Source organism: Narcine bancroftii, unplaced genomic scaffold (genome assembly GCF_036971445.1).
Source record: "Narcine bancroftii isolate sNarBan1 unplaced genomic scaffold, sNarBan1.hap1 Scaffold_165, whole genome shotgun sequence".
In the NCBI taxonomy this organism is placed as follows: domain Eukaryota; kingdom Metazoa; phylum Chordata; class Chondrichthyes; order Torpediniformes; family Narcinidae; genus Narcine; species Narcine bancroftii.
Genome location: NW_027211900.1, coordinates 2,068,625 through 2,095,189, shown reverse-complemented (window position 1 = coordinate 2,095,189; position 26,565 = coordinate 2,068,625). Strand labels below are relative to the sequence as shown.

Below are 26,565 nucleotides of genomic sequence, written 5' to 3'. Positions count from 1 at the left end.
GCACGAGGAAATCGGATGCCTGATGAACTGGCCCGACAAGCGGCACGATCAGGAAAAGTACATCCACCTGATGGCTCTGATACCTCTCAGAGAAGGGCTGAAGAAGGTCCTATCTTTTCCCTCCCTGAAGAAGAAAAAAATGGAAAAGATGGGAGCAAAGAAGACGGAAAATGGTGGCTCCCCAATGGAAGACAATTGTTAAATAAAGACATCACCCAGCAGATACTAGGGGAACTGCACTCATGCTCCCACCGGGAGTGCAAGCACTGTGTGATGCATTCTTACAAACTTATGCCTGCAGAGGAGTCTATATCCTAGCAAGACAGGCAGTGAACCGCTGTGTGATCTGTTTAAAGGTTAATAAGAAAGTTATAAGAAAGTTATGAAAGCTATGCCTGGAGGAGTACCACCTTTAGCAATCTGGCCATTTCAGCGGATACAAGTGGATTTCACCAAACTCCCTAAGGTCCAGCGATGGAAATTTCTACTAGCAGTAGTGGACCATTTCACGAGATGGGTTGAAGCGTTCCCCACCGTCAATGCCACTGAACAAGCATATAATTCTGGAAAAAATTGTACCCCGATATGGAATAGCCGAATCCATCAATTCAGATCAGGGAAAGCACTTCGCTTCTAAAATTTACAGCCTGGTCTGTGAAACCTTAGGGATAAAATGGAAGCTGCATACTCCAAGGCATCCAGAGTGGAACAAATGAATGCCACTTTAAAAATGCAAATTACATAACTAAAAGAAGAGACTAAATTACCCTGGACCAAGTGCTAACCAATAACTCTTCTCAGAATTCGGACAGCCCCATGACAAAACATTAATATCCCCTTACGAGATGTTATTTGGACTCCCATATTTGGGGCGGATAGAAGGAATACCTACAGTCAAAAATAATGATGTGTTTTTAAGGAATTATCGACTGGCAGTTTCTCGTTCTCTTGCAGATTTAAAAGCTAAGCGTCTGCTGGTGCAGAGCCCTCCTCTGCATTTCCCTATCCACTCTGTGAATGCTGGTGACTGGGTCCTGATCAATTCGTGGAAAGAAGAAAAGCTTCAGCCCTGGTGGAACAGACCATATCTAGTACTATTGACCACAGAAAAATCAGACTGAACAAAGGAAAAGGGGTGGACACATGCTAAAAGTTAAATAAATGGGCCCCAACAGTATCAGATAGATGTTTTCGCTGTAAGAAGGAAACGGGAACAACAGTATATTTCAATTTGGGCATGTGAGAAAGTGGAAAAGTTTTGGGAAGATCTAAATCAGGTATTAAATAAAATCACAAAAAATAACATATCAAAAAATCCAGAGATTTTTCTTCTAAATAATATAAGAAGTAAAGAACGTGGCCTCGATTTGTATGAAGCGCAAAAAAGATTTATTACGATAGCCTTAGCTGTAGCAAAAAAATGTACAATGTCAACCTGGAAATCAGAAGATAGCCTGGGAATACAGCAATGATACATGGAAATGAATAAATGTATTGAATTGGAAAAATAACATATAATTTAAGAAATAACATCACAGTATTCGAACAAATTTGGGAACCGTACATGGAACACAAAAGAGAGGTCCTACCGCAGACCACCACCTCTTGAAATGACAGAATGAGAAGTAGACGAAATGAACTGACCCAGTGTGTAAAAGTAGATGACACAATTTTCTTGACTATTTCATTGTGTGATAACATTGTTTAATGGGTTTATTGTATTGTATATGTTGAATGTTTAGTGGGTGGGGAGGGGGGTGGGACACTATATATTCAAGAGGGAAACGTTTGTGGGTATTTTGGTGAATATGGCTCATAGTGTGAAGAAAAAAAACTTTAAAAAAAGAATAAAGGGACCTGTGGTCCCACCACCAGCCACAGAAAGAAGGAAAGAGGAGTAAAAAGGAACAGAAAAGAAAACTACAATAATGAAACTTTTGCGCTTACTATTTCAATTTGACTTATACATATCATAACTTTGCGTGTTAAACCTAAAAATTATTTTATCTCTCTATGTACTAATTATGCTAAGAACCAAAATCAAACAGATTGTTGGGTTTGTGCGAAAATACCACACCATGGCAAGTCAGGAGTCCCCTTAGTAGCAATCCCTCTCTCCCTACACAAATTATTTGATATATAGATCTTGCCGAGCAACAGTGATCCAACCATTGAAGATAAATACAAAGGGTGGTCAATACGACCAAAACCAACAAAGTCACCAACTCCTCAGTCTGGAGAGATGCTTCCTTTTGAGAAACCAACTAGAAGTTTCCAATTTCATGAAGAATTAGACCGTCACACGACTGTGAATCCCACACCCGGTAAATGGCACATATTGGGTGTGTGGACGTAAAATTTATTCATGGTTACCTGGAGAAAAGGAATGTTGGAATCGGACAAAAGGATTTATATTGACCTGTACACCTAAAGGTTGGAGTGGATTTTATTACCTGGCATACTTAATTCCCCATGTCCGTGAACTTAACCAGCTACCTGTACTAGGCTTGTCCCATGGGAAAAGCAAAAGGGTGACTGAAGGAGATCGTCTCATGTGGAGGTTTTTCCCAACATATGGAGCTGCACAAAGTGCGGTTGAGATTCAAAAATAGCAGCCACCCTAGATGAACTAGTAAATAATACGAACCTGGTACTTGGGGAAGTCCAATCCCAAGTCTGGGCAATAAATACAGAAATGGCCACCATGCAACTTACAGTCCTCCAAAAATGCATGGCCCTTGATTTTATTTTGACAGAGAAAGGGCTTTAATTGGTTCTGAATGTTACACATACATCCTGGATGAATCAGCTAATATCTCGGATTTGGTGGTCCATATTAAAAAGTGTAGAGAGAAGATCCAGGAGACTAGAGATAAATATAAAAAAGGAGGTGATTGGACATGGGGAGATTGGAATTTCGGAGGTTGGGTGCCATGGTTAATGCACTCTGCTATATCTGGCTGAATGATTCTAGTGGGCTTATTGATTGGATCAGCCATCCTACGATGTTTTATCACAAGATCCATTTGCTCAGCTACTGGAGCGAAGCAGGTGGTATTAAAAAATCCCATGGCAGATGAACAACGACAAATTCAACTCATGTTACAATTTGAGGAAACAAAAGGTGAACAATAATGCAGTTTAATCAGAAATACATGATAACGAGAAAAAAGGAGGAATTGTGAAAAACAGTTGAATGTGATTAAGCTCGCACCATTCTGTGAAAAATGATGGAATGCAAAGTATGTAGATAAGAGCTTGAGAGTAGACAGTACTAGCCAGTGGGCCCCTTCTTATCTCAAGCCCCAAGGATGCAAGGAACTGGTTCAGGTTGGTACAGTGACCTAAGATAGTCTATAGCTAGTACTGCGATTGCCTCATAGAGACATGAACAGGCAATGTATGAAGAGGGAAGAACTGAGTGATACCTGGATTGATGGAAGGGAGAAGGAGAATGTTGTAATGTATTGGGATTCTGATTGGAAGAAGGTAAATGAAGGTGGGGTGATGTTGAGCGCGGGACTGTACAAAAGAGTGATGATTCTGAACTTCCGGTATGTCTCCAGACCAGGAACACCCGACTCTGCAGACTCGAAATAAAGATGAACCTGTTCTTAAAAACTTTGTCTCCAGACTAAGGATTGTGAACTTTATATTTCACGGTGGGGAATGGATGGTGAACAGTGGAGTAGTGTGGGAAAAAGTGTGGAAAAGTGGGGCACAGTTGGAAAACAGATGATCTTCTGATGGTCAACAATGGGGAACCATGGGGTACGTTGGGGAACAGTGCGGAACATTGTTCCCCACAGTTCTCCTTTCCACATTATACCCCCTGCTCCCCATTATTCCCCTCTGATCCCAATTGTTCTAGTGTTCCCCACGGTTCCACACTGTTCTCTAGCTGTCCCCCCGGTTCCATACTGTTCCCCACGGTTCCCAAATTTTCCCCACTGTTATGCATTATTCCCACTGTTCCCCACTTTTCCCCATCAACTGTTCCACACTGTTGCCCATTTTTCCCAATGTTCTCCACTGTTCCCCATATATACCTCTGTTCCCCAGTGGTTCACACCTGTTCCTGACTATTCCCCACAGTTCCCCACTTTTCCCCTCTGTTCTCCACTGTGCCCCTCTGTTCCCCAGCTGTTCCCCATCTGGCGGAAGAATGAGGAGCAGTGGGGAACAGAGAGGCACAGTGGATAACAAGTGACGAACAGTGGAAAACAAGCGAGTAACAGTGGACAAATGTTGGTAACAGATGGGGAACAGCTGGGAACAGAGGGAAAAAGTCGGGAACAGTGGGGAATAGTGGTGGAACAGTGGGGAACAGTGGGATAAATGTGGAATGGGGACAGCTGGAGAATAGAGGGGAACAGGGTGGAACAGATGCAGAATATTGGGGAAAAATAGTGAACAGTGTGGAGCAGGGGGTTCAAATGGAGAACACTATGGAACAGTGGGGAACAGTGAAGAACTAAGGGGAAGAATGAGGAACAGAGTGGCACAGTGGGGAGCAGTGTAGAACAGGGGGGAAGATTGGGGAAAATGGGCAACAGGGCAGAAACATAGAAACATAGAAGATAGGAGCAAGAGTAGGTCATTCGGCCCTTCGAGCCTTCTCCACCATTCAATGAGATCATGGCTGATCTTAAAGTTCAGTACCCCGTCCCCGCCTTCTCTCGTAACCCCTAATTCCCTTATACTGAAGAAATATATCTAATTCCCTCTTAAATATATTCAATGAACCTGCCTCTACTGCTCTGTGTGGCAATGAATTCCACAGATTCACCACGCTCTGGGTAAAGAAATTCCTCCTCATCTCGGTTCTAAATGGTTTGCTTATTATCCTCGAACCATGGCCCCGGGTTCTGGACACCCCCACCATTGGAAACATCCCTTCCGCATCCATTCTGTCCAGTCCTGCCAGAATTTTATATGTCTCTATGAGATCCCCTCTCAATCTTCTAAACTCTAGCGAGTACAATCCCAAATTGTGCAATCTTTCCTCAGAAGTTATTCCTGTCATTCCAGGTATCAGCCTGGTGAATCGCCTTTGCACTCCCTCCATTGCAAGAACATCCTTCTTCAGATAAGGCGACCAAACCTGCACACAATACTCCAGGTGTGCTCTCACCAGGGCTCTGTACAACTGCAGTAAGGTATCCTTATTCCTATACTCAAATCCTCTTGATATGAAGGCCAACATACCATTTTCTTTTTTAACCGCCTGCTGTACCTGCATGCTCGCCTTCAGTGACTGGTGCACAAGAACCCCTAGATCTCTCTGCACTTCCCCATCTCCCAATCTATTGCCATTCAAATAGTAATCTGCCCTCCGGTTTGTATTACCAAAGTGGATAAGCTCACATTTATCCACATTGTAGTGCATTTGTCATGTAACTACCCAGTCCCCCAATTTATCCAAATCACACTAGAGCTTCCTGACCCCCTCTTCAGTGCACACAACCCCTCCTAGCTTAGTGTCGTCTGCAAATTTGGAGATATTACATCCAATCCCCTCATCTAAATCATTAATGTAAATTGTGAACAGCTGGGGTCCCAGTACAGATCCCTGTGGCACCCCACTGGTCACCGCCTGCCACTCAGAAAATGAGCTGTTTATCCCAACTCTCTGTCTTCTATCTGCCAGCCAGTTCTCAATCCACATCAATACCTTGCCCCCAATCCCATGAGCCTTGATTTTGCATGCCAGTCATTTATGTGGAACCTTATCAAGGCCTTTTGGAAATCCAGGTACACCACATCCACTGGCTCTCCCCCATCTATTTTACCTGTCACCATTTCAAAGAATTCCAATAGATTTGTCAAGCACGATTTACCTTTTGTAAATCCATGTTGACTCCGTCCGATCCCTTCCCTGCTAGTCATATGCTCCGCTATTACATCCTTAATAATGGATTCCATCATTCTGCCCACTACTGATGTAAGGCTCACCAGCCTATAATTCCCCACTTTTTCTCTACCCCCCTTTTTAAATAGTAGCGTAACATTAGCTACCCTCCAATCCATGGGAACTGATCCTGAGTCTATCGAGTTCTGGAAAATTATTTTTAAAGCATCTGAATGTCCACTTCTTTAAGTACCCTAGGATGTAGATTATCAGGCCCTTGGGATTTATCGGCCTTCAATCCCTTCAATTTTCCCAAGACCATGTCCTTAGAGATACTGATTTCTTTCAGTTCCTCCCTTGCATTGGTGTCTATGTTTCCCAACATCCTTGCGAGGTTATTGTATCCTCTCTTGTTAAAACAGATCTAAAGTAAGAATTTAATTGGTCTGCCATTTCCTTATTCCCCATTATATATTCCCCTGATTCTGCCTGCAAGGGACCTACTCTGGATTTCACCAATCTTTTCCTCTTGACATATCTATAAAAGCTTTTGCAGTTGGTTTTTATGTTTGCCGCAAGCTTACTTTCATAATTTATTTTTGCCCTCTTGATTAATCCCTTTCTCCTCCTTTGCTGCATCTTGAACTGTTCCCAGTCTTCGGATTTGGTACTTTTTTTGGCCAATTGATATGTTCTCCCTTTGGACCCAATGCTGTCTCTAATTTCCTTTGTTATCAACGGTTGAGTCACCTTTCTTGGTTTACTTTTATGTCAAATCGGTATAAATGATTTCTGCAATTCTTCCATTAGATCTTTGAATGCTTTCCATTGTCTATCCACCGTCAACCCCCCCACCCCACCATAAACCACCCAATCAATCTTACTTAACTCCCGTCTCATACCATCATAATTCACTTTATTTAAATTCAGGACCTTAGTCTCGGTGATAATTTCTTCACTCTCCATGTCGAGTGAGAATTCGATCATATTGTGGTCGCTCCTACCCAAAGGGCCTTGTACAACAAGTTTGCTGATTAGGCCCTTTTCATTGCATAATACCCAGTCTAAAATGGCCTGCTCCCGAGTTGGTTCCTCGACATATTGGTCTAGATAACCGTCCCGTAAACATTCAAGGAATTCCTCCTCCTCAGTATTTTTACTAATTTGACTAGTCCAATCGATATGTAAATTAAAGTCTCCCATAATGACAGCTGTTCCCTTATTGCATGTTTCTCTAATTTCCCTTATTATCACCTCTACATTACTATTTGGAGGCCGATATACCACCCCCACTAACATTTTCCACCCCTTGCTATTCCTCAGTTCTACCCATATAGATTCCGTATCTTCCGAGTTAATATCCTTCCTGTCAATTGTGTCGGTTCCTTCTCTCACCATCAAAGCTACCCCACCCCCTTTTCTTTCTTGTCTACCCCTCCAAAATATTGTATACCTCGGGATGTTAAGCTCCCAGTCTTGCCCACCTTGCAGCCATGTTTTGTAATCCCAATCAAATCGTATTTGTTTGTCTCAATTTCCACAGCCAATTCATCTACCTTGTTCCGAATGCTTCTTGCATTAAGATATAAAGCCTTCAGATTTGCTTTTTTCACCCTCCTTGCTCTTTCTGATTTTTCCTTACACTGCCTAACCCAACTTTTCCTATTTTATCTTTCCTGTCCTTTGCTTATCATACAGGTTCCCATCCCAGTGCCAAAGTAGTTTAAACCGCATCCGACGGCTGCACCAAACCTAGCTGCCAATATATTGACCCCTTTTGGGTTTAGGTGTAACCCATCCTTTTTGTAAAGGTCATGCCTTCCCCAAAAGAGACCCCAATGGTCCAAGAAGCCAAAACCCTATCTTTTACACCAGCCCCTCAGCCACACATTCATTTGGCTTAACCTTCCATTTTTGTCCTCACTTGCACTTGGCAGAACAGATGCAGAACAGTGGGGGAAAGTAGGGAACAGTGTGGAACAGGGGGGACAGCTGTAGAACTGTGGGGACAGATGGGGAACAGAGTGAACCCATGGGGAACAGTGGGTAATTCCTGGGAGCAGTTGGGAACAGATGGTGAACACTGGAGAACTGTGCGAAACAGAGTGTGGAAAAATGGGGCATAGATTGGAAAGAAGAGCATCTGATGGGCAACAATGGGGAACCATGGGGTATTGTTGGTAACAGTTGGGATCTGTGGGGAACAGTGCGGAAGAGATGTGGAACAGAAGGGAAAAGTGGGAGAAATGGAGAACAGTAGGGAACAGAGGGTAACAGTGGGGAACAGTTCGGGAACAGCTGGAGAAAAGTGGGGAACAGTGAAGAACTGTGGGGAACGGAGGGGAACACAGGGTAACGGGGAGAGCAATGGGGAACAAAAGGCGAACATTGGAGAAAGTGTGCAACATTGTTCAAAAGTGTGTGATAGGTGGGGAACAGTTGGGGAACAATGGTGTATTGAGGGCAACAGTGGGAAAAATTGATAAATGGATGGAAGAGATGGGGTAAAGTGAGGATCACTGAGGAACAGTGGAGAAATGGGGTGAATAGTGGGGAGCAGTGGGGAACAGATAGCGAACTGTGGAGAATGGGGGAACAGTAGGGAAAATATTGGGAAATTAGTGGAACAGTGGGGAACCATGGGGAAAAGTGGGGAACTGGTGGGAAATAGCTGAGGAACAATGGGAAACTGATGGGAAACAGTGGGGAACCGTGGGAGACAGCTTTAACGATGATGTATGGTGCACTGAGACAGAAACTGTGACACCGAATTCAGATCAATGAGAAGGTTTATCAGTGATGAAGGATAAACTGTGTCAGATACTTTGAAAACCAGGTTCACAGTGGGGAGGAGGTTTATTGGTGATGTATGGTAGACTGAGACAGATACTGTGAAACTGGGTTCACATTAGTGAGATGGTTTAACGTTGAGGTTCAATGAACTGTGACAGGTACTGTGACACCAGTTTCACAGTGTGGATGAGGTTTAAACGTGACACGAGATATATTGTTGCAGATACAGTGACACAGAGTTAACAGTGGGGAGAAATTCTCATGGTGATTTTCGGGAGACTGAGGGAAATATTATTTCACCAGGTTCACAGTATGAAGAAGGTTTAACAGTGATGTATGTTTGACTGAGGTAGATAATGTGACACCATTTTCATAGCGGGAAGAAGGTTTAATGCTGATATTTGGTAGACTGAGGCTTATACTGTGACACCGGGTACACAGTGGGGAGAGGATTTCACGGTGTTTTACAGGAGTCTGAGGTAGATACTGTTACACCGGATTCATAGTGGGGAGGTTCATCAGTGACACATGATAAACTGTCAGATACTGTGACACCAGGTTCACAGTGGGAAGGAGGTTTAACGGTTTTATACGATACACTGTTGCAGATACAGTGATACCGGTTTTACAGTAGTGAGAAGGTTTAATTGTGACGTACGATAAACTGTAGCAGGTTCTGTGACACCAGGTGCACAGTGGGGATTAGGTTTAACATTGATTTAATGTAGACTGAGACCGATTACTGTGACACCGGGTTCACAACATTGAGAAAGGTAATGTACGATAAACTGTGTCAGATACTGTGAAAACCTGGTTCACAGTGGGGAGAAGGTTTATCAGTGATACAAAATAAACTCTGGCATGTACTTTTATACCGGGTTCACAGTGGGTAGAAGGTTTAACAGTGATGTACGGTAGACTGAAACGGATACTGTGAAACTGGGTTCACATTAGTGAGATGGTTTAACATTGAGGTTCAACGAACTGTGGTAGGTACTGTGACACCAGGTTCACAGTGTGGACGAGGTTTAAACGTGAAACGCGATACATTGTTGCAGATACAGTGACACAGAGTTAACAGTGGGAAGACATTTTAATGGTGATGTTCGGTAGACTGAGGCATATACTGTGACTCCGGGTACACAGTGGGTAGAAGGTTCAACGGTGATTTACGGGAGTCTGAGACAGATACCGTGACACCGGGTTCACAATGGGAAAAAGTTTATAGGGTGATGAAAAATAAGCTGTGGCAGATAAACTGACACCAGGTTCACAGTGGTGAGTGGTTTAATGGTGATGACGGAAGACAGAGGCAGATACTGTGACACCAAATTGACAATGAGGAGAACGCTTTTCTGTGATGTACAATAAAGTGTGTAAGATACTGTGACCCCAGGGTCACAGTTGGGAGAAGGTTTAACTATGGTGTATGGTAGACTGAGGCAGATTCTGTGACACTAGGTATACAGGGGGTGGAGGATAAACAATGATGTACAGAAAACTGTGGCACATAAAGTGACACTGATTTCACTGTTGGGAGAATGTTTAATGTTGGGATACAATAGACAGAGGCAGATACGCTGACACCAGCTTCACAGCGGGGAGATTGTTCAATGGTGATGTACGATAGACTGAGATAGATACTAAGACAATGGGGGTTCACAGTAGGAAAAAGGTTTAACAATAATGTACTATAACCTGTGTCAGATACTGTGACAGCAGGTTCACATTGGGGAGAATGTTTAATGTGCTGTACGGTAGACTTTGGCAGATATTGTGACACTGAGGTCACAGTAGTGAAAAGGTATTTTAACGGTGATGTACGCTAGACTAGGGCAGTACTGTGACACCAGGTTGACAGTGGGGAGAAGGTTTAACGGTTATGTACAGTAGATGTTGGCAGATACAATAACACTGGCCTTACAGTGGGAAGAAGGTTTACTGGTGATGTAAGGGAAACTGAGGCAGATTCTGTAACACCGGGTTCACAAAGGGGTGAATGTATAACAGTGGTGTACAAAAAACTGGGGCAGACAAAGTGACACTGGTTTCACAGTTGGAAGAATGTTTGATGGTGATGTATATTAGACGTATGCAGATACTCAGACACCAGCTTCAAAGTGGGGAGCAAGTTTAACAGTGATGTACGGTTGACTGAGGCAGATACTGTGAAACCAGATTCACAGGGGGAGAAGCTTAAACGATGATGAATGGTAGACTGAGTCTGATACTGTGATACAAGGTTCACAGGATGAAAAGGTTTAACAGTAATGTACGATAAACTGTGTCAGATACTGTGACACCAGGTTCACAGTGGGGAGAAGGTTTAATGGCAATGTATGGTCATTTGAGATAAATACCATGACACCAGGCCCACAGTGGGGATGAGGTTTAACTGTGATGTACGGTAGACTGAGGCAGATACTGTGACACCATGTTCATAGTGGGGAGAATGTTTAATGGGTGTACAACAAACTGTGGCAGATGCTGTAACACCAGGCTCACAGTGGGTAGAAGGTTTACTGGTGATGTAAGGTAGACTTTGGCAGATACTGTGACACCAAGTTCACAGTAGTGGAAAGCTTTAACAGTGATGTACTATAAACTGTGGAAGATACATTGACACCAGTTTCACAGTTGAGAGAATGTTTTACAATGAAGTACAGTAGACTGAGGCAGAAACAATGACACCAGGTTCACAGTGGGGAGAAGGTTTACTGGTGGTGTCAGGGAAACTGACGCAGATAGTGTGACACTGGGTTGACAGTGGGGAGAATGTTTAACAGTGCTGTACAGTAAACTATGACAGACAAAGTGACACTGGTTTCACTGTTAAGAAAATGTCTAATGGTGGGATATGATAGACGTAGGCAGATACTCTGACAGTGGGTAGATTTTTTAATGGTGATGTACGGTAGACTGAGACAGATACTTTGACATCAGGCTCATATTGGGGAGAAGGTTTAACGGTGATGTACGTTAGAGTGAGGCAGATACTCTGACACCAGGCTCATTGTGTTGTTCATTTCCCTTATTTACATCTAATTTATATGCTAGATTTTTTTGTGGCAACTTGATGATGGGGTGGTGAATTGGATTAGTAAATATGCAGACGATACTAAGATAGGTGGAATAGTGGATAATGAAGAAGGTTTTCAAGGATTGCAGAGGGATTTGGGCTGCTTAGAAAAGTGGGCTGAAAAATGGCAGATGGAATTTAATGCTGATAAGTGTGAGGTGCTTCATTTTGCTAAGAAGAATCAGAACAGGACACATGTGGTAAATGGGAGAGCATTGATGAATACAGAAGAGCAGAAAGATTTAGGAGTAACGGTACATCGTTCCCTGAAGGTAGAAACTCACGTGAATAGGGTGGTGAAGAAGGCTTTTAGTATGCTGGCCTTTATCAATCATTGCATGGAATATAGGAGTTGGGAGGTGATGTTGAGATTGTATAAGACGTTGGTGCGGCCTAATTTGGAGTTCTGTGTGCAGTTCTGGTCGCCTAATTATAGGAAGGATATAAACAGTGGAGAGAGTGCAGAGAAGGTTTACCAGAATGTTGCCTGGGTTTAAGCATCTGGAGTATGGGGAGAGATTGGACAGATTGGGTCTTTATTCTTTGGAGCGTAGAAGGTTGAGAGGGGATTTGATAGAAGTATTTAAGATTATGAAAGGGATAGACAGAATGGATGTGGATAGACTATTTCCGCTAAGAGGAGGAAAGTTTAAAACAAGAGGACATGAGTTAAGAATTAAGGGGCAGAGGTTTAGAGGTAACATGAGGGGGAAATTCTTTACTCAGAGAGTGGTAGCCGTGTGGAATGATCTTCCGGGAGAAATAGTGGCGGCGGAGTCAATTGTATTATTTAAGAAAAGGTTGGACAGGTATATGGATGAGAAGAAGATGGAGGGTTATGGGCATTGTGTAGGGAGGTGGGATTAGAAAGGGGTGTTTGGTTCGGTGCGGACTAGAAGGGCCTAATGGCCTGTTTCCGTGCTGTAATTGTTATGTTATGTTATATGTTATGTTAACATGGCAAATATTGAGAATTGAGAACATCTGATTTGATAGAGGTATTCAAAAGTATAAGGGGAAGAAGTGAGATCGATGGTAATATTCAAGGAAATGTTGGCAAGATATATGGACAGAATAGGTGTGGAGGGTTATGGGCATTGTGCAGGGAGGTGGGACTAGAGAGGGGTGTTTGGTTCGGTGTGGACTAGAAGGGCCTAATGGCCTGTTTCCGTGCTGTAATTGTTATGTTATGTTAACTTCCAAACATTCCATAAACTTCTTTTCTAATCAGATTTTGTTCATTTAAATAGGTCTCTTAAGTATTCTGCACAAAATTAAATTCGTTACTTGGGTTTGGTTCAATGGCACTTCAGTCTGCTTCATTATTTTTTTAGACCCTCGTTTTGTGCTTTCTGCTTTGCCCAGCAGATTCACCAAATAGGCATCCAACTCTGTCTTCTCAGCTTGACCCAACATCTCCTCTGTAAACTTAAGCAAACCAAGGAGACCAAAGTTAAAATTTTCATATTTGCATTTTCAAAAACAAAAATGGCGCTGTGACCTGTAGTTTCACATCTTAATCCCACTTGCTAAACTTGCAAGCAACTGCACCTCATCCTACAGCTGGAAAATTGCAATAGAACTGGTTGGTTAAAGCAAAGATACCTCCCAGTCACCCCATTAAAGGCCTCCAAGTTAACAACAGGTTGCAACCCGTCAGTTCAATACAAAGATCTGTATCAGGAAGATTAACGGGCTTTAAAAAAAATAATTTCCACTATTGAAAGAAAACTCATCAGGGAACACCAGGCTCTTGTTGAACAATTCCTGTTGTATTCCTCAAAATGGTTTGATCTTGATTTCAAGCAGAGTCATTTGGTGAGATTGTTGGTCCAGAACAAACTCTGCCCACACACTCCCTTAAATACCTGCAAAGTCCTGGCTCAGCTCTGCTCCATGCTAAAGCTATCAGAGCTTTACTGAAGAGGTAACTGACTTCAGATGCTGGTACGTTGAGTCAAAAACACCCTAATACTTCCCTGAAAAACACACCTCTCTCTGAAAACCATCAAGAACCTTCCTGAACTGTAATCATTGATATTTAGAGCACCAAAATCTGGTGAACTTAAATTCTGTGCACAGTATCAGAATGGCCTGCAACCAGTGAACTTGGAGGAATGAGACTGTGAACTAAAGAACTTTTCTGAACTTACACACACATTACACACATGTGCACTTAGAATTAGAAGGGGGTTAAGTTAGATAAAGTAAGTTGAAGTAGTAAAATAGTGATAAGTTAAAGTGTAATTCCATTTTCATGTTTAAAAATAATTAAAATCAACTTTTGTTTAAGTAACCATTTTTCAGGTGAATATCTATTTCTGCTGGGTTTTGAGATCCTCTGGTCTCGTAACACAGCACCAAGCTTCTGAACAACCTTAATTCTTAAAGTTATGATAATAGTCCATTAATGGACCCTTGAATCTTTTGAAAGTTATTATTTTACTCCAATTTTTTTTTAATATCGACAAGACATAATATCATTTAACCGTTGTGTATGTGTTGTTGGAGAATTGTCTTTCCATTCAATCAGAATTAGAGTTTTGGATGCCGTATTTGAGAAAAGATGTGCTGGTGTTGGAGGAGGTTCAAAGATGATTTACTTGAATATCAGGAATGATAGGGTTAGTTTATTAGGAACAATTGTTGACTCTTCGACTGTACTAGTTGGAGTACAGAAGGATAAGGGGGACCTCAGAGGCATTTCAAATGCTGGAAGATATGGCAAAGATGCTTCCCATGGTAGGTGACTCTACGACAAGAGAGCATAATTACAGGATAAAAGGGTGATAAAACAGATGTGGAAAAATTGATTTTGTCAATGGGTTGTGAATCTGTGAACTGAGATCATTGGGTATATTTAAGGCAGAGATTGACAGGTATTTGATTAATCAAGGAATCAAGGGTTATGGGTAGAAAGTTGGGCAGTGGGGCTGAGTGGCAGAATGGTGGAACAGACTCGATGGACCTACTTCTGCTCCTAGACCTTGTGATCTAAATCCTGTGGAAGACCTAGACAACCCTCCTCTTGTATTCCATTCATAGAAAACAGTCTACATGGTGGTTTTATGTCATGTGAACCCATTTCCGATTGAATGCCATGTTACAAGTGACCCAATGCAAATTCTGCATTGACAGGACTACAGCTTCCTGATTTTAAAAATTGTTATCGAGCAGCTCAAATGAGATTTCTTGCTTCCTTTTTTGAAAGAGAAACATTGACATCAAATAAAATAGGAGAGAGAAAAGCAGAAGAATTTATCTACAAGTGGGATTTGATATTAATGGTTGGTGATAAAGATACACCATTTTGAAACATTTGTTTAATATATGGAATAAAATAAATGATGAAATTGGTCTAAGTGAATGTACATCACCCAGAATGGCTTTGATTCAAAATCGTCGTATCTTTTTCAAAGGATCATAAATTTCTGGATAGCTGGTTTTGTTTCGTAAGGGGATTATAAATTTGGAAGATTGTTATGAAAAGGGGTCAACTAATGTCATCAGAGCAACTGATAAATTATTATCATATAACTCATAGCAATCTTTTTTGCTATTTCCAACTACGAGCATATTTGAAGGATAAGTTCGGACCAACCATGTTATACTGAAATAGAAATTCTTCCTAGAGGAATTGTTAAAAAATTTACTTCGATAATGGCCTCTTCATTACAAGTAGGAACTTTTAAATGAGGAGTTCTTAAGTCGAGACAAAGGTGGGAAATGGATCTGAATATTGTAATTGATTGGCAAATATGGGCATATCCATGTAAGGATCTCAATGTAAGACATAAATTAGTTCAGTTTAATTCTTTTTACATCAGTAATGTAGCAGATGTCACCAAGGATTTTATCTGAAGCTGCTCTTGGAGTAAGGTGACTCAGGCAGTTGGATATGAAAAGCTCTATAGGAAGATAATTTGGCCACAGAGATCACGTGATCCAAGGGAGTTGTATTAATTCACTTCAACTCAGCATTTTGGATCTATTGACCAGAGTTCCACACTGCAACAGTGATGAAGGAATTCACAACTAGTTTTTTTCTTCTACAGTTACTTCTTACACCAGAGAAATTGAATAGAATAATATCAGAATTATCAGATCAATGTTTTAGGGGTGGTGAAGATGTAGCAACTTCCTTGCATTCAACCTAGCTTTGTCCTTATGCAAGATCTTTTTGGGGAGAATTACAAATTTTTTGGAACAAGTTATAGGAGTTGTTTTTCTGCAAAATCCAACCTTACCTTTATTAGGAAATATTGAAGGAACAAGGATCAAATTTAAACTATTAAAGTATCAATTGAAATTTGTTAAATTAATGTTAGCGGTGATGAGGAAATGTATTTCACTTTCTCGGAAATCAGATATATTTTTAGGGATGCCAAGATGACATGCAAAATTTCAAAGTTTTATGTCTTTGGAAAAAATTACATTAGTTTGAGAAATATATACTCTATGTTTTTGCAAATTTGGCACCTGAATATTCAAATATTAGACTTCAATTTATAATAATGCCCTTTCCATCCTTCTAGACATACGAGATTCTCCTCTAAGTTGTAAAATGTTTATTTAGATGTGTTGGATTTCCTCGCCACCACAAACTCTGGGGAAGCGGAAAACTAACACAGGGCACCAGAAAACAGGAAGACCACACACAATCAACATCTGAGAAGCAGAGGATTCAATCCACAGGTCAGTGACCATGGAACCAGACCAATGAGGGGTTCTGCTGCTGAAGGACCCACATAGGTGATAGGCTATTGGAAATTAGAGGAGAGGAACCCAAGCAGGTTGTGGGCTTCTGGAGAAAGCAGTCAAGGAACTCACACCAGGCCGTGGATTGCTAGAGACTGGTTCGAAACTGGCTAAAAGAGTATCAGGTATCAGACTTGTGATATGAGTGGGTGCTAATCCTCAACATTCATTGGAGCGCTTTCATCCCTAACGTCGAAGTACTCGAGATGGCAGAGGTCGACAGCATCGAGTCCACACTGCTGAAGATCCAGCTGCGCTGGGTGGGTCACACCTCCAGAATGGAGGACCATCACCTTCCCAAGATTGTGTTATATGGCGAGCTCTCCACTGGCCACCATGACAGAGGTGCACCAAAGAAAAGGTACAAGGACTGCCTAAAGAAATCTCTTGGTGCCTGCCACATTGACCACTGCCAGTGGGCTGATATCGCCTCAAACCATGCATCTTGGCGCCTCACAGTTCGGCGGGCAGCAAACTCCTTTGAAGAAGACCGCAGAGCCCACCTCACTGACAAAAGGCAAAGGAGGAAAAACCCAACACCCAACCCCAACCAACCAATTTTCCCCTGCGACCGTGTCTGCCTGTCCCGCATCGGACTTGTCAGCCACAAACAAGCCTGCAGCTGACATGGGCATTTACCCCCTCCATAAATCTTCGTCCGCGAAGCCAAGCCAAAGAAGAATTGGTTCCTAATCGTGTCAGAGGTTCAAAACAGGAGCACGCATTGCCAATGACTTGGATTAGTCTATGAGCATTGAAAGAGAATCCACAAGCCCTCAGTGACTTGGCCCAGGGATCAGGGTGGGGGGGGGGGGTGGAAGAGGGGAAGGGGGGGGGGTGGAAGAGGGGAAGGGGGAGAGCACGACTCTCTTTTGCTTCTTTCTCTGACTGCAAAAGGCATTTCAGGCAATCTCTGCCAATGGCGAATCTGTCTGCCTCACAGCAGGAAAAAAGCAATTTTGTGTGATATGACACTTTTTAATTACATGACAGTAAATTGTCTCCTGAAATAGAGAGAGACATTCAAGTTTCAAACTATTACAAACTCAACTTGCCAGAGCTACCTGGATTATATCTCATCCCCCTTTTCCTTTGCAAGGACACCATTGATTTTATCACAACTCCTATGCTCCATCTGACCAGTGACAGATTATATATTTAAAAATTGTATATTGACATGTTTTTGAAATAGATGGATTGTAGGAGTTGTGTAGGTCACAAACACAAACACTTCACAAAACAGCTCATACTTAAAATGCAAGTTTAATGGTTCTTGAGATACTAAGAACAATGGAATGTTTGCTTTATTAAAACCTGAAGAATTTGTGAAGGAAGGAAAGACTGCTGGTCAAACGGAGAGACCATCTGTTGATTAGGTGTATTTTTTAAAATTGAAACTAAGTCAATAGAGTGCTGAGAGATGGCAGCGGTTTGAATAAGCAAGTTCTTGATTCAAGTTCCTGCGCAGACAGGCTGGAGTCCGTTGGCTCATGATTCATCCTTTTGAAGAGACATAGTGGACTTCAAAGGAAGAAATGGTGGCACATGTCATGTGATGAGACATTTTGGAGAAACATTACAAACGAGATGCAGAAGTTGTTGTCCATCCTGTAGGGAAGAGAGGATTGAACATACAGTCATCAGAGATGGTACAGTTACATAGTCTTCTCCTTTGACCAGGAGTAACAAGTGGATTTTAAGGAGAAAGACCACTTCTGTCTCTTTGAGATCAAGAGGGCAGCCTCGTTGTGTCCATGGAAATGGCCACTTTTGAAGAATAAAGTAAAAGTGATCTTGTATTTGCAACATAACCATTTTTAAATGGTGACTGAGTTCAGTCCTTGACTGGGTTTATGAAATCATTGTGGAAGAAAATAGCCACTCCACTCTCTCTTTGAAAAGAGAACAGATTCATCATGTGGAAGAGATTCGGAAACCTCCCTGCAAGAGAGGAAAATAAACTCTCACAGAGTAAGTTTCAGAGCAATGTTTCTTCATCCAAGAAATTCAGACGAGTTTGAAAGAGGACCGATGACGATGTTTCCAAATACTTCAGTAGCTTTTGAGCCACAATTTCCATGGACAGGGTGTCAAATGACTCAAATCCAGATACAACCCTTCACAAAGCTCAAGTCAACCAGGAGATACAAACTCCTGACTGCAATGTTGCTGTGCACATTTGCTACATTATTGAAGTCTCACATTGCTTACAGCAGATATTCAAAGTCAAGCAATAACTGAAATAACAGAATATTACAGGACGGTACAAGCCCTTTGGCCCAAAATGTTGTGCTGATCTAGATATTTCTAACAAAAAAAATAATACCCTGTAGCGGCTACTGCGGTAGATGTTACTAAATAAAGGCAAACACACACAAAGGTAGTCAACTCAAGACTGGTTTATTGCAGACAGACACAGACCTTTTATTTTCTGCCTGTTAATGAGCTCGTTAGTGAATACCTTCTGGTCCACAGGACCAACAGGTTAAAGCTACGAGCCATTAGCGTCCCGCACCTTTAGGCAGGGGCTTCAACTGATCCACTTGCTGTACTTTGGCACCCAGCTCTGTTAGCCCGCGATCTGTCAATTAAGTCTATGAATTGACAGTGGCGGTTCACAATACCGCGCTGTGCACTCGCTATATCACACCCCCCAAAATCGTCACTATAACTTAAGATGCCAGATACGCTTGATTTAGGCAGACGTCCATGTCGCCTGGGTTGATGGCACTGAACTGGTGAAGTAGGGTCCGTATGGCGGGTTTAAGTCTGTCCACGCTCAATAGCTGCGGATGCCCTCCGATGTCCAATGTATATACCACTCCATATCTCTTAATCAAACAAAATGGTCCTTCATGTGGTTTTAGTAACAGTGCCCCTGGAACCTGTCTTCATACAAATACAAATTCAGTGTTTAGTAGTGATTGGGGCACTTGTTGCCGAGGTTTGCCATACCAGTTGGTGGAGGATGGTTTGCTGTTAGCAATACCCTTACGGAGTTGCTGAAGGAATTCCATGTCTGAATTGCTTCTGAAGTGAATATCTCCTCGAACTGTAAGGGCCAGACAAAACAACAATTCTGCAGATGATGTAGACAGATTTTCTTTTGGAGCTGTTCATACTCCTAATAGAACCCAAGGTAGTTCATCGACCCAGTTGGGGCCAGTGCTTCAGGCCTTCAGTGAAGATTTAAGTTGATGATGGAAACGTTCCACCAGGCCATTGGACTGCGGATGGTACGCAGTAGTGTGGTGCAACTGTGTACCGCAAAAATGAGCCAAGGAAGCCCATAATGCCAAAGTGAACTGTGCTCCACGGTTATGTATGTCGGCACTCCAAATCTAGCAATCCAATTTAAGATGAATGCTCTCGCATATGCCTCAGTATTACTGACTGGTAATGGAATGGCCTCTGGCCAGCGTGTGAAGTGGTCAACTACCATGAGAATATACCTCATGACCTGTGATACTGGTAATGGTCCAACCAGATCCACGTGCACATGCACTAATCTTTTGCGTGTTGTCGGGAATGACTGCAGGGGTGCCTTGGTGTGGTGCGGAATTTTCACAGATTGGCAGGATATACACGTTCGGGCCCATTGAGTGACGTCTTTTTTCAGCCCATGTCACATGTACTTATTTGACATTACTTTGACTGAAGTCCAGATGGATGGGTGTGATAGATTGTGAATGTCATGTTGTGGTGCCACCTGTTGAATGTCGAGTCCAGTGATAGCTATACTGTGTGCCTGTATATCCGGATCCGCAGATTGTGCCGCAGCCAGTTCAGCAATGTTGACTCCACCTTGAATATGGCACACACTTGATCTAGAGAGCACATCTGCGACCAGATTGTCCCTTCCTGAAATATGACGTATGTCCGTAGTAAACTCCGAAATGTAGGACAAATGTAGTTGTTGTCTTGCCAACCAAAGATCTGTGAATTTGCTCAAGGTGAAAATTAGAAGTTTATGGTCTGTGAATATGGTGAAATGTCGACCTTACAAGATATAACGAAAGTGCCTTATAGACAGATAAAGTGCTAATAGCTCTCAATCAAAGGTGCTGTATTTAATTTCTGCTGGTCTTAGATGACGACTCAAGAAGGCAAGGGGCTGATAATGGCCATTGACGTATGTTCCAGATCTGCACTCACAGCTGTTCCTGAGGCATCAATGCAGTTTCAGGATTTGGATGCGCAAGCATTGCTGCTTTGGCTAATAATTATTTGGCGGACATAAATGCAACCTCTGCCTCTGAGGTCTAGTAATGTTTTTGTTTGGAGCAGAGATGATGTCAAACAGGGGTTGCAGGATGTCAGCAATCCCAGGAATAAATCTGTGATTAAAAAATTATCATTCCCAAAACCTTTTCCAGCCGTTTGACAGTGACAGGTCTGGAGATTTTATGGATGTCGTCTACCTTGCCTGATAATGGAGATATGCCGTCTGCTGTAATTTTATGCCTTAAGAATTCTATGGTTCACTTGCCAAATTGACACTTCTCAAGATTAATTGTCAGTCCAAAGTCTTGGAGCCATTGGAAAAGGCAGCGCAAATGGAGGCGGTGACCTTGCTCATTTTGACTGCTACAAGGAAGTCGTCCAAATAAATAAGCGCAAAGTCTAAATCTCTGCCAAGAGCGTCCATAAGCAACTGAAAAGTTTGCATGGCATTCATACCAAATGGCATTCTGAGGAATTCATAAAGACCAAACGGCGTAATAATTGCTGTCTTGGTCATATCATTCTCATGAATTGGTATCAGATAATATCCCTTAACCAAATCAATCTTTGAAAGTATGCGGCAATGATGTAGATGGGCGGCGAAATGCTGTATGTGTGGAATTGGGTATCTGTCAGGTGTTGTGTCATCATGAAGCCTACAGTAGTTGCCGCAGTGTCTCCATCTGCCTGTCTCCTTGACTACCATATGCAAAGGTGAGGTCCAAGGGCTCTTTGAGCATCGGATGATACCCAATTCTTCCATTGCTTTAAATTCTGCCACAATTTATCAAGCACCAGACGCTGAGCCCTGACATGGGCCAGTGGGCCTGATGTGTCTATGTAATGAGACCCACCATGGACTATTCTTGAGGCATTGGAGTTCAGGGTGAGAATATGGGGAAATTCAGGGAGTAGACCAGTATATGCATCCATGTGTAACGTATGTACTCCGAGCTGTGAAACTCTCCCCTTGATGCACGCCAGTGGATATGTCTGAAAGATGGTGATGTGAACTAGTTTACTCTGCTTTATGTCTACCAATAAGTTGTGGGAACATAAAAAATCCACACCCAAAATAGGTTGAGCGACAGAAGCGAGGACACAATTCCAATGTAACGTGGTTCCACCTATTCCGACTCATCTAGTGCCAAAACTTGGAATGGCAGTTTCATTCGCCCCTCTCAGGGTCAAGTGCTGTTTTTTGAGTCCTTTCAAAATAGGTCGGCAAACTAAGTTCAGCACCTGTGTCTACAAGAAATTTGTGCTTACCTGCATCGTCCTGAAGATACAATAGGCCTGTATATATGCCAGCTTCCAGCGCTCTTGTTTTCCGACTTCTTTTTGTAGTAGGTACATGCTGGATGCACTTATGGGCATAGTTTCCCCAGTGGCGATGGTAAAATCACCACTCTCGATGTACATCAGCATGTTCCTCTTTCTTGGTTTGGACTGCAGATACTGGAGTTTGGTAGGATGCGGGAGATGCTTCTGCAACAGAAACAGGATGTATTGGGGCAGACTCTTGTGTCGGAGTACGATAGAGCCTGTCAGCCTCTTGAGCCACGTCATGGAGATGGTGAAAATCCATGTTACCAATGTGTATGGCCACGTGAGCGGGAATTTTTGACAGAAATAAGGTTTAAAAAAGCAGACAATGGGAAGGACCATCTGACAACGCCAGCATCTCATTCATCAGGTATGATGGATTCTTGTCAGTTTGGCCTCCCACGTTCAAATCCACGCTCATCAAGTAAGTTCCAATGTGTCAAGAAGAAACTACCGGAACCTGGTGCCCTGGTTTTCTGCTGGAGGATGAGCAGAAAACTTGCTTACTGGCAATGCAGTGGCCACGCCCAATGTAATCACGACTTGCCAAAATTTTGTGTCTTCCGCCATTATACCCCAAAAATGAAACTGGGTTTCAGCTTGAAGAAACCAAATTTGTGGCTGATGTGTCCAGAAAGGAGGCAAATGAAGCCCAACTGCATTAACTGTCATGGCGGCAGCAGTTGTTCCTGCTGTTGAAATGTCCTCCTTTTCCATAATGATTCAAATTCATTAAATCTTAACTTTGGGATCACCAATGTGTAGCGGCTACTAAATAAGGGCAAACACAAACAAAGGTAGTCAACTCAAGACTGGTTTATTGCAGACATACAGATCTTTTATTCCCTGCACGTTAATGAGCTCATTGGCGAACAACTGCTGGTCCATAGGACCATCACGTTAAAGCTATCAGCTTTATAGCCCTGGGCCTTCATCTGATCCACTGGCTGTACTTTGGCGTCCAGCACTGTTAGCCCACAATGTGTCAGGTAAGTCTGTGAACTGACGGTGGCGCCCTCTACAACCTGTTTTTCTTTCACCCATGTATGCCTGTCTAAGAGTCTCTTAAATGCTCCTTACGTGATATTGTAATGAATAAATACATTTGGAGAATTTGGTAATATTTGCGATTTTGGTAAGATTTAGTGTAGGTTACATACATACATACATACCTTTTAAAACAGATCTTATTTGAAACATTGAAGATTTATGCACATACACAAGTAGGTGTTAACCGAACTGATGTCATAAAATGAATGACCATTGTTTGGAAATGGAGCCAGGATGGCTGCAAGTACCTTTCTGCAGGGTGCTTACAGGAAAGTCACTCCTGGGTTTTGTTTATCTAACAACAGCTTGAGCAGAAGAAAGAACTCCTGTTGTTTGGAATAAGAGGAATGGAACTCTGTGGTAGCTTAAAGAAAGAAGTTACCATCTGGAAAACCCTGACGGGGCAAGTTTGATCAGCGAGACATTGAGGTGACTCATGGTGGTACCTCAGTTGTGGAAATCCTGGAACAACAAATCACTCTCTGCAAACCCTACAAGAACCTTTACCTGAGCGGTAAACATTTACCTTTCGAGCACCAAAACCTGGTGAAATTTATACATGATCAATTCTGTGCACAGCAGAAGAATTGCCTGGATCCAGAGAACTTGGAAGTAGGAGAAGAGAGATTGAACTGTGAAACAAAGACCTTTTCATAAAATTTAAACACATTACAAACATGTGTGCTTAGAATTAGGAGGGGGTTAATTTGGGTTAGTTAAGTTAAAAGTTTCATTCTATTTTCATGTTTAAAGTTGATTAAAAAGAACTTCTGTTTTAAAAACCACATGTCCTGGTGAATGTCTATTGCTGCTGGGTTTTGGGGTCCTTTGGACTTGTAACAATATCTTCTTAGATAATGACAATTTGGCCTGTTCAAAGTAGGAAATGGCTTCTACTAGCAGGAGTTTCTATTTGAGAAAAAATATTGATAGGTGGCTGGCCACATGTTTCCTAAAAATTAATACCCTCTCCCTCCCTAAACAACATTCAGCCCCGTGACATCTTTCTGCATTGCATTACTGGGACCACCAAGGACCTGACCCATTTCCCATCTCTCCTTGCAATGCCAATATGGCAGCTCCCATTAAGAACAGACAAATCACATTTTAATTCAGCAAGCAAGATGAAAATCATCCTGACATCCTGCTTAAAAAGAAGGGGAAACAAACCTTCCTAATTTTGTCACTTCATTTTAATTTTGATTCACATGGGGCATTAGTAAAAAGTGTCCCATCCATTTTGTCACCAAATTATGAGTAGAATCATGATCGCTGTTCATGAAAACCCAAAACCTTCAATGTTACACAGATAATCTAGGAAGAATTCTGTAACAAAAGTAAATAAAACATTGAAATAATTTCCCCCTTATAAACACAGACATTGTAGTGCCAAGCAACGGGGCAAGCAAAAAAGGCCAAATCTCTGCAACACTCAGACAGTCCAAGATGGCACAGACACCCCTTCATTGCCAAGAAGGAGCCCGCGTCTAGCACCATGTGCGGGCTGAGGAGTCCTTCACTTCGTGTAGCGGCCAGCCGGCCGGAGAGTGACGTAATGATGCAAGTCTGCTGGAAGTCAAAGGGTACGTCAACAGAAGTGGCCAGGCCAGCAAGCACATGTGGGGAATTTAAACCAGTAAATCCAGTCTTTGTTTTACACTACCTTGTGTGGACGTCTCTTTATTTGGTAGCGCTGCCGCAGCGGATGCTACATGGTGATAACTTCTTACTTGCTGCAACCAAATAGGTCTGCAAGATACACCAACCAAAATAGAAAACATGACCAGAAATTCAGAGATCATAAATTTAAAAGGTGGTGAAATCTTTACGCTGTATTGTTAACACCAAAGTCCCTCTATTTTTCAAGGCATTCGGACAAGTAACTGAGAAACATTACATTTTAAACACATGGTGTAAGGGATACTTGAATGTGAGGAGTCAAGCAAGTGCTAAATAAGGATGAAGTATAATGGGTTAACTTAAGGATAAGGGATACTGGAATGTGAGGAATCAAGCAAGTGCTCATTAGAAATGAAGTTTTATGGGTTAAATCAGGGTGAAGGGATGCTGGAATGGGAGGAAGGGTTAGGAAGGGTTATAAAAGTATAATAAAATAAGTATCTTCAAAACAGGATAGCAAGTAAATAGCTTTAGCAAGTCTTGGGGATTGGTTAATGAGTAAAGAACAAAGACATGATATTTCCTGGCTAACAAGTTTGCAGATAGGCACATAAACTGATAAGAAGTTAGAATCCACGTGGGTGGAACTACCTAATGCTAAACCAATGCAGGAGGCAGAAGAATGTTAGGGGGAAGGTATCTCTGTACTGAAATGAAATGTATAAAAGTTGGGTCTGCCTCAGTATCTGTGTGTATTCCCAGGGTAAGGGGAAGCACCCAACTTTGCATTGTTGTAATAGTATAATAAAGATCTTTGTTCTCAATTTTGTCTCGAGCAAATTCTGTGAAGATACTTCTGCTTCCCACACGGTAAGTCAGGATCAGAAGGGGAGGAACATTATTGTTCAAGTGACACAACTTTAAAAAATATCATCTATCTTGATGAAGAATGTGATCCTACATCAGGAAAAACGGATGGAATCAGACACATTCTATGAGCATTGGGAAGCAAAGAAAAATGGATTGGTTTTCCATCCCTTCCGAAGCGACCCGACTTGCGACCGTCATGGAGCCCGATTGATCAGTCAGATTCCAAAACGGTCGCAAGTCGGAGATTTCCCCCGTGTGAGGAGCCCTGAAGTCTAAGAGCCTATTTTTAACATCAAATGATTTGCCAAATGAGAACAGAGACATGTGCGGATTGAGTTTGTAACTCAGTGTCTCGGGGTCCATCGGCTGGGGGCAGCCATCTTAATTTCTGTGCGCATGCGCGAGTCATCAGTTCGCGCTTGCGCTAAGCTTTCGCTTTGTGGCCGTCATTTGGCACATGTGTATCAGCCGCACATGCGCAAACCGAACGCCAAGTGGCGAACCCATCGCGCATGCGCCAACCAAAGACGTTCCAATCTCCTTCTTACCCCTCTCCCGCCCCCTCCCGCTGCCAGTTACCCCGCGGCCTCCGGCCTCGCACCGACGCCTCAGCTCCACCCAAACACCCTGTCGGTACCAGCCTCTCACGGGTGGGTCCCATCGGGCTGCGGGTCGCCCGCTTTCCCTGGACCGCGCGGCTGAGGAAGGTCCAGGCGCCGCCGCTAACTTCTTCCCGTTAGACCCGCTGTGACGCGACGGACCCCGAGCAGAAGACGCCACCGCCAACTTCCCGCCTCCTCACAGCAAGAGCCAATCAGCCCGCGAACACGCCCATCAATCTAACCCTACTTCAGCTTCCAATTCAATAGCGGCCTCACCGAATCAGCCCATTGGCTTGTGCAACTGAAGCAACCAATCAGCGAGCGATACAACACAGCCACACCCAATCAGCATCGCAAGACAGAAAAGAGAGGCAGTCGAAGGAGCAGGAGAC

At 42.7% G+C, this 26,565-nt stretch overlaps 1 protein-coding gene and 1 long non-coding RNA gene across 2 annotated transcripts; both read right to left on the bottom strand.

Annotated features, from left to right (window-relative positions):
• Positions 1–26,302, bottom strand: LOC138750534 (uncharacterized). Its single transcript, XR_011349378.1, has 3 exons — positions 26,213–26,302; positions 24,745–24,830; positions 1–124 (listed from the first exon to the last, which is right to left on the bottom strand). It is a non-coding gene; the product is annotated as an uncharacterized lncRNA (long non-coding RNA).
• On the bottom strand, positions 9,785–26,339 carry LOC138750533 (endophilin-B1-like). Its single transcript, XM_069912625.1, has 3 exons — positions 26,220–26,339; positions 21,975–22,193; positions 9,785–13,151 (listed from the first exon to the last, which is right to left on the bottom strand). Exons 2-3 carry the CDS (start codon positions 22,131–22,133, stop codon positions 12,966–12,968), a joined length of 345 nt encoding a protein of 114 aa, XP_069768726.1. The 5' UTR covers positions 22,134–22,193; positions 26,220–26,339; the 3' UTR covers positions 9,785–12,965.
• Between the last annotated feature and the right edge of the window lie 226 nt (positions 26,340–26,565).